The 12,076-nt window shown below is 40.3% G+C and overlaps 1 protein-coding gene across 3 annotated transcripts in view; it reads right to left on the reverse strand.

The window, feature by feature from the left end:
• Nucleotides 1–12,076, reverse strand: part of LOC130181290 (adhesion G protein-coupled receptor A1) — a 171,668-nt gene that overhangs the window by 10,999 nt on the left and 148,593 nt on the right. For all 3 annotated transcript variants that reach the window (XM_056395349.1, XM_056395350.1, XM_056395351.1), the window contains 2 exons: nt 11,156–11,279; nt 2,245–2,390 (listed from right to left, as the gene is read on the reverse strand). In XM_056395349.1, the coding sequence (XP_056251324.1) occupies nt 2,245–2,390; nt 11,156–11,279 (270 nt within the window). The remainder of the gene's footprint in view (nt 1–2,244; nt 2,391–11,155; nt 11,280–12,076) is intronic.

Below are 12,076 nucleotides of genomic sequence, written 5' to 3' on the forward strand. Positions count from 1 at the left end.
TTTTAATAAGACACGGATGACCCCGTCCACAGCAGCACATCGCTCAGCTTCTGTGCCGGTTCTCCTGCTGCTTCTCCAAACTGGGAGCGTGCTGGTCCGAATCTACTACAGGTAATATACTGACTATAGATAAGCACCTCACACAACCCCACGTCTAATAATCTGAACTATCACTTTAAGGTGTTACAGCTGTTTTAGGTCGTAGCTGGTGGCTTACTGGTTAGTGTGACAATAATTTATCAAAGACCGTCAAACCAATTTGTAATCCTACTTGGATGCGTATTTGCCTCCCCTCCTGAACACAATCTGTGTTCTTCTTCAAATCGTAATTTCTCTTTTTCTTTTTTTCAAATTTGTAGAAATGTTCCATTGTACCACATGCGAGTTACTGGTACTGATGAACTGATGCAAAATGTCATATAGAGTTCCCAGACAAATGCTTGTCAGTCTGATACACCTCCCTCTGTCAGAGTATTGTTGCTAAGCAGCAGTTTGCACCTTGAATGCCTGTCATCTCTAACAGGAAACTCTGATGTAAACAGGGCTCAGTTCAGAAATTTACTTATTAATAGGAATTCACTCGACTCCACTAATCTCTGGCATTTATCAGCCTAATTTTCACATTAAGTGAATCATTACCCTTCAAAACCTAAACGTCTTCCCTTGTGGCGGACAGTGACTCAGATTAAAAATGCAATTTCTTAACATGAGCAAATGTGTGAGAAATCACCAAGGAGAGCCAAATGGTATAAATAGGAAGACCTGACAGCGATGTCACTACAGAGTGAACAAAGCCAGAGGCTTGAAAGAATGCAAACTAGCTGTGGATGTCTCTGCAGATAAACGATGCAATAACTCATCTGTGTGAAGCTATTGTTGCCCTCTAAAGGAAACATGAGCCAGCAAACACCTGAAAAAAAACCACATAAGCTAGTATAAATCAACAGAGACACAATTATGTATATGCTCAAACACGAACACCTCTCTGCAAGGACAGAGTAACCTGAACACAGACTTATTTAAACCACATTAATACTGGGATTTGTCGTCGTTACTGACTTAAAATCAGTGGTGGAAAGAAAGTAAGTACATTTATTTAACTATAATATTTTAATAAATGTAATTATTTGTAATTTTCATTTACTTTCCTTGAGTATTTCCATGTTATGCTACTATATACTTCACAAAATTTCAGAGGCAAATGTACTTTTTACACCACTACATTTATTTGACAGCTATAGCTAGTTGTTACATTTAAGAAAATGAGTTTAAATAACATATGATAAGTATATGAAATACAATACATGTCAAAGATTAATTTTGGATTTATATTATCAGAATGATTTGTCCTTTAAACCTCTCAGATGGCTCCTTTTAAATAGTGTTTGAGGGACTAAGGAGGTAAAACTCTCCCATATTTCACAACAAAAGCAAAGATTCGATCCAAAGTCCAAAGAAGTTAATACAGTTTTTTGTATCACCCCTTTGTTTTTTCTTCTGACCCAAAATTATCATCTCACAACCCCACAGGTTTGTGTTTGGAGGGGGTCCGACATCTAGGCTGGAAACCAATATACTGCACTACCAAACAACCAGCTACAACCAGCTACAACAGTGAAAGGCTGCTGACACATTGATACATCAACAGTCTAATTATCTTATATATGTAATAATATATTAGTAATTGAAGCAATTTTCCTGCTGCTAATACTTCTGTGCTTACACTTAAGCAACATTTTAAACGCTGGACTTTAACATCTTCTTTAACTTCTATTGGATCAATGTAGTAGTATTGTATTAGTGTTTTTACTTAAGGATGTGAAAATGCAATGTGCGGCATATAGCTGTGATTGTGTAAGACTTGTACATCATACATCTCACGGTGTCAGTCAGGTCATGTGCTGACAAAAAAACGGAAGAAATAAAAAAGCAAATAATTGTGCAGTGAACCAGTCCTTGGCCTCTGAAGACACACACACAGCAAGCAGCAATGACAGTGCAAGAAAGATCAAAAAATACTGGTCACACTCACACACACACACACACACACACACACACACACACACACACACACACACACACACACACACACACACACACACACACACACACACACACACACACACACACACACAGAGGCACAAAATACACAGAGGCACAAAATACATACACACAGCTTTTTATGTACTTTTCCGTCTACATGCAGTCAGGGTTGAGGAGGGTTGCAGGGACATTTGTTCTTACCTCAACAGGGGCTGTTTAGGGGGCGGAGGCGGGTCACCATCCTGGCTCTGCGGAGGCTTCTTGGTCACCTGCTTATAAATGTTCCTGGCTGTCACCCCGAGCCACAGCATGGTCGACAGAGACGAGTAGTGCAGCACGACCCCGACCTGAGATGGTTTGGCAGAGGAGGGTACATCATGTTATTTATATGGCTTTTGTGAACTTGACATACAGTAAAAAGCCAGACTTGATTATATCACTGTAACACAAAGACAATATGTTCGGGAAGAGCTGCCACTCCTTTCTCAAAAACAATGTCACTCCAAGGGTGTCTCCGCAGACGTTTTCCACACCTGCCTGCTTCGTCTTATCCTTCACTAAAAGACAATAGTACATGAATGGAGGGACAGGTTGAAAAGGTGCCATTGAATCATCAAGGTTGATGAGGATAAGAGCATTATGGTGAGGTTATACTGGTGGGTACCGAGCAGCTCTTATCAGTTGAGTTAGAGGACATGAGGTGTGCACTGTGAATAACAAATCTGAATAAAAATGATAGTCACGTTGACAACTATCAGTGCGTGATTGTTTTTCCAAAATGCACTGTATACATATCTCTGTTCGTCTTTGTTTTAATATTCATGAATTATGTTTGAATAGGGGAGCTGATCTAACTTTGTTTAAAGGCTTTGCCAGCTCATAGAAAGACAGATGGAGAGACGGAGAGATGAGAGTTTCAGGAAAAAAAAAAAAAAAAAAAAGAGAGAGAAAGGGAAATGGAGGGAGAAAATTAAAATGCGTCTTTTCTCCACCTACTCAATCTGTTCATGATGTACTAGAAACCTGAGACATCCAATCAAACGCTTTCTCTGCAGCCTGAGAGGCCTAGGGACCGAAGCAAGTGTACCGGAGTCCAGATGCTAATTGGAAGTGTCCTTGCGCTGCTTATAGAGAGCAGAGAGCGGGTGGTAAGTCAATCACTGCTGCGGAGACACTACAGAGCTTCATTAGTGCCAAGAACAGATAGCGAGGAAGTGTGTTTGTAATATGGAAATAAGAGAAGAGGAGGGGGGGGGGGTTCTCAAATTGAGAGTATGGTGCAGATAGGGGGGCTGCACACATTGATCATAACTGGCTGATTAATGTCCTACATAAATAAGACAGAACAGCCATGTCGTCCATCTGGCAGTTTTTCAAAATTACAGATCACATGGTTGCAGTCTGCTCATCAGTCATCAAGCATATAAAGCAGTACTATATCAGTAACCCCTTAAATCCCATGTCTCAGGCTAAAAATGTCCTGTATGACCGTTTATGAGCAGAATTTTCATATATAATATATCAGCTCGTGTTGGACAGATTTGTGCAGTGTCACATGTTTAGTGTAAGTGGTCAACAGCTGCTTATTTCCTGGGTGCACTCTATGATGTATTATGAGAAATAGTTACTGGACTCAAAGATGGCACTTTGCCACTTCAGTGAAAATTGCTCATGCAGCACATGAGCCAAAAAGGCTTTCTAGCTTCTGTGTTTGCCTTTGCTACGGCATTGGTAACGTTCATCTCTTTTCAGTTACGACTGGGACCAAAATAATAAAACACCACTTTTCACTGTTTTTCCACATAAGACATGAATACTCCAACAGAGTGTAATTTTAAGTCGGCACACACCTGGGAAAAAAATGTGGGGTTAAATGGGTTAAGTGTATTTAGATAAGACCTATACTTAATTATCACTTGGATATGATTAGAACAGTCTGCTGTACACAGTCCTATTTTGGTGTTTCACTATTCTCATCTGCTGTGTGCTTTCACCTGATGTGCCTGTGTTAATAGAGAATCTTGGTAAATACATAATTTCAGTCAGTGATGGGATCAGTGAGCAGCACAGTGATCACACCGTTAGCGAAACAGGAGCTGGAAACGGCCTCAGAAAACCTGATTATTGTGTCCCCATTAAACGCTTCTATCGCCTCAGACTCCCTCCGTCATCACATAGGACAGGTGTCAATAAATAAATGAAACTATTAGATTTAGATTCATGAAATTTTTGACTCTAATCTTTTTCATTTTGCATATGCACATGGTCACTTAAACAAAATGAAGAGATACAAGCTAAAGTTAGCGTGTGGTGTTGCTCTAATGTTTCTGCAGCAACACACAGCATCTACAGCCAATAATCCTACACACACACTCTATCTATCACAGCATACAGTCGACGTGTCAGTCAGAGTTAGCTATAGTTAGCTTTGCAGTGCTTTTATGTAAGTGCCCTTTTGTGATTATTTGTGTCAAACAGCAACAGACTGGACAGAGATGTCGTAATCAATACAGGTCAAATCCTGATATCGTCAGTGGGAGGAGGCAGAGGATGTGAACTTAATGTGAAACGTGGAAATAATGAGTTACCACAAAAGGCTTGTTGGGCACCTTTCTGCACTCTGTGTTCTACAAACACACCAAACTGCAACAGGCAGGGAATTGTGGGCGACATTAGCCTTAATTAGTCACTGTTAGCTGTCAGCTTAATACATGAGGGAGATATTCATTTGATATTTGTATGCTAGTTTAATTGTTTATTTAGACTACATTGCAAGATAGCATATAGTATATTGTATAATGTGTAATGTAGTACAGCAATATAGCAATAGCAATATATCCCTCACTTAGGGGAGGAGGACATATTCCATCACTTTTTAAAATCCTGTTTTTGCTAGATATTTGCTAATGCTAAAATCTGAGTCATTTTCATTGACATCTTTTTGGTCCTGTCAGGCTACAAACAGGTTGCCCTACTTTATTAATGACGCTTGTTAGAGCCATATGCAGCCTGAAAGCAAATCTCCATCCACCTCTTCTTCTACAGTGTGTGTCGATCTATCTTAATCTATAATACACTTTGTACTTTTTATCCACAGTTTATCTCCTAAAAAGACAACGGAGTTGAACATCGATCAAAGATAGGGCAGTAAAGCGCAGTGTAAAGATGGAAATGTAACATTAGCTATCACAGAAGCATCAGGTCTCTGAATGAAACTGGATTTTAAATAGGATTAGTGCATAATTTTCTTTTGATGAATCCCCGCTCTCAGTGTTTAATATCAGAATAAAATAAACATTATACAGTTTCAGCGAGAAGAGAGAACGTGAAGTTATTAAGAGCTATTAAGAAGTCTGTTTCTCAATTAACTTCATTTTATGCCGTGGTGAATCCAAACTTTACATATCAGATGCACACAGTAGTACAATATGAAATGCTCTGTGACCATTTAAGCAGAAGGAAGTGCAGACAGTGAAACGGAGCCGGCTACCACACATTACCAAGCACCACAAAATATTCACAAAACTGTACCAATACTGTAAAACTGTACCTTGTTGTATGTATGACAGTGTGCAGCAGTGTAAAAAGGCACAGACAATACAGAAACAGTACCAGAGAGTTTTAAACTGTTCAAAACATAATAACTGTTAGTAAGCATAGGGGAGATATGGGTAAGCGTGATCCTTGACTATAAATCTAACATTTTAATAACCTGGAAGGCAATATGTCCCTGACCATGTTGGTTCAGAACCTAATATCAACATATTGTTCTTTAAACGGTGACTAACTCACTCAGCTGTTCGGTTTTTCAAAATAAATTCCATTTAAACTTGTTTGTTATAGTTAAAATGACATCAGTGTCTACACTGACTTACTTGCAACAATCATTCTCTGCAGTTCTTCTAATACTTCAGTCATTTTAAGAGTTTATTTGGAAAGGCACCTTTTAGCTTCAGTGTAGTGGGGCATTTCCTATAAAGAAAACACTGTCAAATGAATTGTTTCAACAATTTTAGCATATGCTAAAAGTGCTATACTCCAAAGTCCCTCTAAGCTGTCTCTATATTAATTATATCAGCTCCCTACTGTTTTCGATGCATAAGTAACCAGTCTACCGGAAGCCTTTTACATGTGGGTAAATGAGCTCAGGAACACTCAAATTGGACCCAATGAAAGTACAAAGCAAATCACTGCAGATACTGTAATGTCTAGAGCCTTTTTTTTCCATTTCGTTTTTTTTTTCTTTTTTTTTGCCGTCACAACTAATTTCACAGTGGCACACTAATGAGGAAATCCTCTCTATAGCATCTTTAAGCTGACAGTCAGATGTAACCTCAGATCTAGGTCACATCGTTAACTATGTTTTTTTGCTAAATAAATAAATTAATAAGTTTATTTAACGCTTCTCACACTTACTGAGCTGAAATGTGTAATCTGAATTTTGATGGTCAGGGGTAAAATGAGGTGACGTGAGGGAAAACAGGGATGTCCTGTATGTTGAATGAACAGACAAACAGAAGATCTAATGTGACAGCTGGGGTGTTGCTCAAGTCAATGACAAAGTGGGCCTCGTTGGAAGAAGAGATAGGAATAGAGATTGGAGACGACTTTGACTTTGAGGCCATAAAGACATCGGATGCTGCGCAGCGACAGCGCCTCGGTGGGCGGGGAGGCAGTGCAAGACTGAAAAGTGGCATACAGATAGGTAGTGTATAGGATGCAGGTGGGGATGGTAAGGGAAGGAGGGTGAGGGAGTGAGGGCTGGGTGAGGAGTGCATGCTTGAAGTGCTGCGAGAGCTGCCAAAGCTAGTTTCAGAGCTCCTTGAAGTTCCCTCTGTCGGAGGGAGAGCGTGTACTTATGTGTCCCCCTGGGAGGGGAGAAGGGGGCTGCATATGTGTGTGTATAGAGGGAAGGTAGGATGATTGGGGGGGGGAGCACTGAGAACACAGCAGACACAGCGTGTATCCGGGTGTGCGTTTTGAATGTGTGTGTGCGTCCGTGTGCGTCCTGTGATCACACATCTCCTCAAGCAGTCCTGTAATTATCCTAAATTGTGTCTGGTGGGGCCTGCCTCCATCCCAGTGGAACAGCAGACAATCTGGGCTCCTGCCCAAATCTGCGGGGAGTTATCCTGTTAGCAGTGATTGGCTAAAGGAGGAGCAAAAAATATCCAAAGGCCCCGGGATAAAATTAGAGAAATGAATGAATGCTAAATGAGTTAAAGAGCAAGACCAGGGCCAAATTAGGTTGCCTGGCTTTGTCAACAACACCTGCACGGACGCTGCCGGAGAGGGCGTGTGCTGCACGGGCAGACTTTGGTTAGATTTATGGGTACTGCATTTATAATAAGGCATACTTTATGAAGTGGTTATAAGCTGTAATTAATTAACTTAATAAATAAATATATTAAACAAATAAATTGTCACTTATTCGTTCTTTATAGATCAGTAGGAAGCAAATAAAAAAGAACAAATTTTGGGTTGCCATATTATAAGTGAATGTTGAATTCATTAAATTTCAATGAGCAGTTTGACCATTTATCCTCAGAAAGAGAGAATATCCACAGCGAAGTCCATCGATTAAAAAGGGATTAAAATGAACAACTGCATTTGATGTATTATTGTGGTGGAAGAATCATTTAGAAACAACTTCCTATTTTGTCAATGACTTACTTTCCAATCTCAGTTATAAATGTTAGTCAGTTAATAAAATGGGTTTGTCTTGTTTTAATAAGCAAGTAAAATGTATTAAAGGAATAGTAAATAATGAGGATACATTAATGGCATAACAGCAACCCAGAAGTAGTTTTTAATCATTTCTTTGCACTGGTCTACGAAGCATTAAAGACACAGTGAAATAAGAAACATACACAGTACAAGTTTGTTAACTGTTCACTTATCTCTTGTATATGACAAATAAATATCACAAACAATTTTTTTTATATGTCAAAATCACTCTGGTTTGATCTCTTATAAACATTCAAATATTATTCATGACTCATCCTGCACTCTAGCGTGTATACTTGTACACAAATGCATCCGATCAAATGTGAACTACGGAGATTAGCTAATTCATTGCATCATTTAAAACCTCTCTGGCAGTTAGCTTGTGGGTTGTAGCGGCTAGCAGAGCAATATCATGGGTCGGAGGGGAATGCTTGATTTTAGTTTCGCAAAAACTTTGTTTACATTTCCAAAGAACATGGCTGAGGTTCATTTTATTCACTTGTGCCTTGGCCTCTGCCTGTCGGTCTGATAACGTGGGTGAGAGAGGTCTGGAGGCCGACTGTCCTCTACATTTCCATATCTCTCCATAGCTCCATATCGCTCTGTGTTCACAAAGACACACACCTTTCTCATTGAACTATATCCTGCCCTCATATTCAGTTTCATCTCGGCTGACATGTAAGACATTGTGATAAAATAATCATCTGTTAATACAGGACCGTCAATTTATTGGTCAGGCTCCAGCGCCGACTTATTAACCCTCAACAAAGTAGACAGCGGTTGCCTCATGAGAAAATGGTATCAATACACTATTAAAACTGCATATTGTGGATAGCTATGGATCTTGCAGTGATGAGGAGCATTTAAACAGTGAAGTTCATCCCCATATGTCTGTCAGCAGAGTGAAGAGTATAATTATTAATATATATGGTAAAGTTATTAATGCGATGTTAAACGGCAGATGCTGCATTTTAGGACAAACACCAGCCGCTTTGTGTCAGTCACAGTTGCGGCGGAGAAGTTGACGGCCGTGACGGCGGAGTCGGTGACTTCTCACAGACTTCGCTGTCACCCAGCCTCCTGCCAGGAAGCTCAGGCAAAGCCGGCTGGCATGAAATATGATGCTCTGCATTTCAGCCTGGTGGAGGTGGAGTCTTTACACTATGGAATAAGGGGCCGCCTAAAGTGCATGTGACAGCAGAAGAGGCGGCTGAGTCCCAAACATGCTGCAGCTCACAATAAAGGGAGCGAACAATGCCCGCTGATACAAACATGGAGTGAGTGAAGGCAGACGAAACCTTGAGTGAAAAGTATAAAAGAAGTGTATATCAGTGTCTTTGTGACTACATACAGTAAAGCGGCCCACCCCCTGCTGAGGTGAGCTGACAGTGGAGGTCCAGCTATCAATCATTGGGAACCAGATTCCACCAGGAGCATGCGGCTTTCCAGCCATGTGAAAAAGTAAAAGAAGAAACATGTTACTCTTTCATCCTCAATTTCTCTGTCCTTTATACGGATTGTTACCTTGACACAGATCTGAACTGCCTCAAACATCTGTGCCATCTCTTACTTGTCCCTTCAGAGTGGTTCCCCTTTGTATTTCCACTTCCTTTACAATATTATATCAGTCCAGTATTTATTATATACAGTGTAATTTCACATCATCCTCTTTTTGTATAAAAACCTAAGAATAGTGAGGTGCCAACAGGCAGTGAAACATTTCCCTGACCTGCTTCCAAATCTATCCTGACATCCCAAATCTCCACGTCCCTCCACGTGTCTCGCTCTCTCATTCATAACTGTGGGCTGCAGAGACGGAGGCACCACCCTTGTGACCACATACTGATTGCAAAGGGGAAGAAAAAATCCAACTGCAGCGACAAAGCACTCTGCTCGCATCACATGACGGGGCTGGCTTCCCAATATCCATCATCAGAGCCAGTGGTAGATGGTAATGTGTGTCAGTAGCAATTATGGTGATCCAGAGAGACTTCAGACAACCCTCTTTTTCCTTTATCTAGTTACAGTATATCTTGCAGACTAAATGTTGACAATTACTCATTATGGACAAAATGGCTGAAAAAGGGGGGAGGACGACTTGACCAGCTGCAACAATATAAATGCCTCTATTTAAGCAAGAGAGGTGAGGCTTGGTGGAAAATCAAAGTAAAACTAATCTCCAACCACATATGAACAACAGAATGAACCTGCAGACAATATAGTCTAGAGACTAAGAGTCAGTGGTAATAGCTCCTGCAGGCTGCACTGGGCTAAATATTAATATCAGAATGCTAATATGCTGATGTTTAGCAGGTATAGAGTTTAACATGTTCAACACCTTAGTTTAGCATTTTCGCATGCTAAAACCTGCTTATTAGCCATCAAACACAAAGTGAAGCTGGGGCTGATGGGAAGGCTATTAGTTTTCCAAGTGTTTAGTCATAAGCCAAATAAATTTTGACCTGATACTGGCACTAGATTAAGTCAGGTGATCACCAAATTATTACAATCCAATGGTAATCCATCCAATAAATATAGAATGATGCAGAGGATGTATCACCTTGGTGATCACTTAGGCGATACATCCTCTGGGAACCATGAATATCTGCAACAAATCCCTATATTGAGATATTTCACAGTGAAAACTCTGACATGCTGGCAGCACTAGAGGAAAAACCAGGTTGTCACCAAGAACAGTGGGAAGCATCCTGTGGGGACCATGAATGTCATGTTAATCTATCCAATAATTGCTGAGATGTGCCACTAGGTGCATGCACAACCGTGGACATGTTTTGTTGAGAAAACTCATTTTGCCAGGGGTGAGAACACCACCAGGCCTTTGTTGAGACAAAACCTCTGCATGTGTGATACAACTGGAGGCCTTTTGTTTCTCTTCAATAAAAAAGTGTGCATGGCTGTTCCAAATAAAAATGTCATAATATTTGTGTTGCTTCCAGTTAATGAATTGTAAATACATTAACTCCAAAGTTGAAATTTCAGGCATAAAAAAAAAAAAAACAATTTGCAACATAATAAACGACAAGAAATAAATGTATATACTGCCACTTTCCATGATATAAACTGATGTAAAATTTGGGCCATAACGCCCACCACTAACCTTAGGCAACAAAAGAGAGCACAGTCAGACGAGAGAGAGGGAGACAGAGTGCATGCATTCATGATGAGAAAGCCTGAATCATCAGAGCTCATTGTGCCAACACTTGAGTAAAAGAGTGACCAGGCCATACATGCCGCTGAAGCATGAAGGTACTCTACATCCACATACTACACTCAGCGCCCTGGTTGCCATCACCTGAATAGACATTCATAATCAATTTTCTGAACAGCTTTGAGAGCGGGACGAATGAAAAGGGAATGTACTTACTGTTTGACAGATGATGGGGTATTTGATTCGATTGATGCCGCCGGCAAACACAGCGAAGGTCAGAGCCGTGTGGAAACAGAAGTTGAGAAGCATATGCCATCCCTTCCGACTGATGCGGATTGCGCTGCCATAAAAGACCAAGAACCAAAAAATTAGCAAGTACATACCATAAAGTAAAATCTCATTGAGATTCAGTTTTCAAGGTATATTACCCATCACTTATGATTTAAGCCGGTCTTTTTACAAGGTCCGCATAAAGCGCCCTTTTCTTTTACCTTGTTACGGCCATATAAATTAACAACCACAGGAGAGCCCCGGAAATGCTGCTCATAGACTCTGAGTAGTACAAACAAGCCATTACATCCTCCACTGCCAATGCAGGTGCTGATTAACTGAATATTTTAAAGTACATTGAAAAAATGTAACCTTGGTTCAACTTTAAAAAGTAAGGTAATGAGTCACACTCAATATTTTCAAGTTGAGTGAACATAACCAACTCAGACTGATTTTTTTTTTTAAGTCAAGGCACCATTTTACAGAGTGAGGGTAAAGTGCATTAATAACTGTAATGGGCCTTTTCCCATTTAATTTTTAACACAATTGTATATGGTATTGTTTTCACATAACAAGCTTTGCAAGCTCATTGCGAGTGATACAGCATATGTGTCTGGCTGAGGACACTCGCGCATTGAGACAGGGAGAAGCAGGATTTTTGCCATCAATTCATTGAGCCTAAACTGGGGAGCATCATCATCATCAACAACAAGGTCAGTCAACATCAACCAAGCACACAAATTCACTCATGGTCTAACCACATTCACTCCTAATGATTAACTGTCTCGCAGTAATGGCACTGTGGCACATCACACCATTAACAAAGCACAAACACACGGTACATCAGACTTACACCCATCGGACGCT

Source organism: Seriola aureovittata, chromosome 14 (assembly GCF_021018895.1).
Source record: "Seriola aureovittata isolate HTS-2021-v1 ecotype China chromosome 14, ASM2101889v1, whole genome shotgun sequence".
Taxonomy (NCBI): Eukaryota; Metazoa; Chordata; class Actinopteri; order Carangiformes; family Carangidae; genus Seriola; species Seriola aureovittata.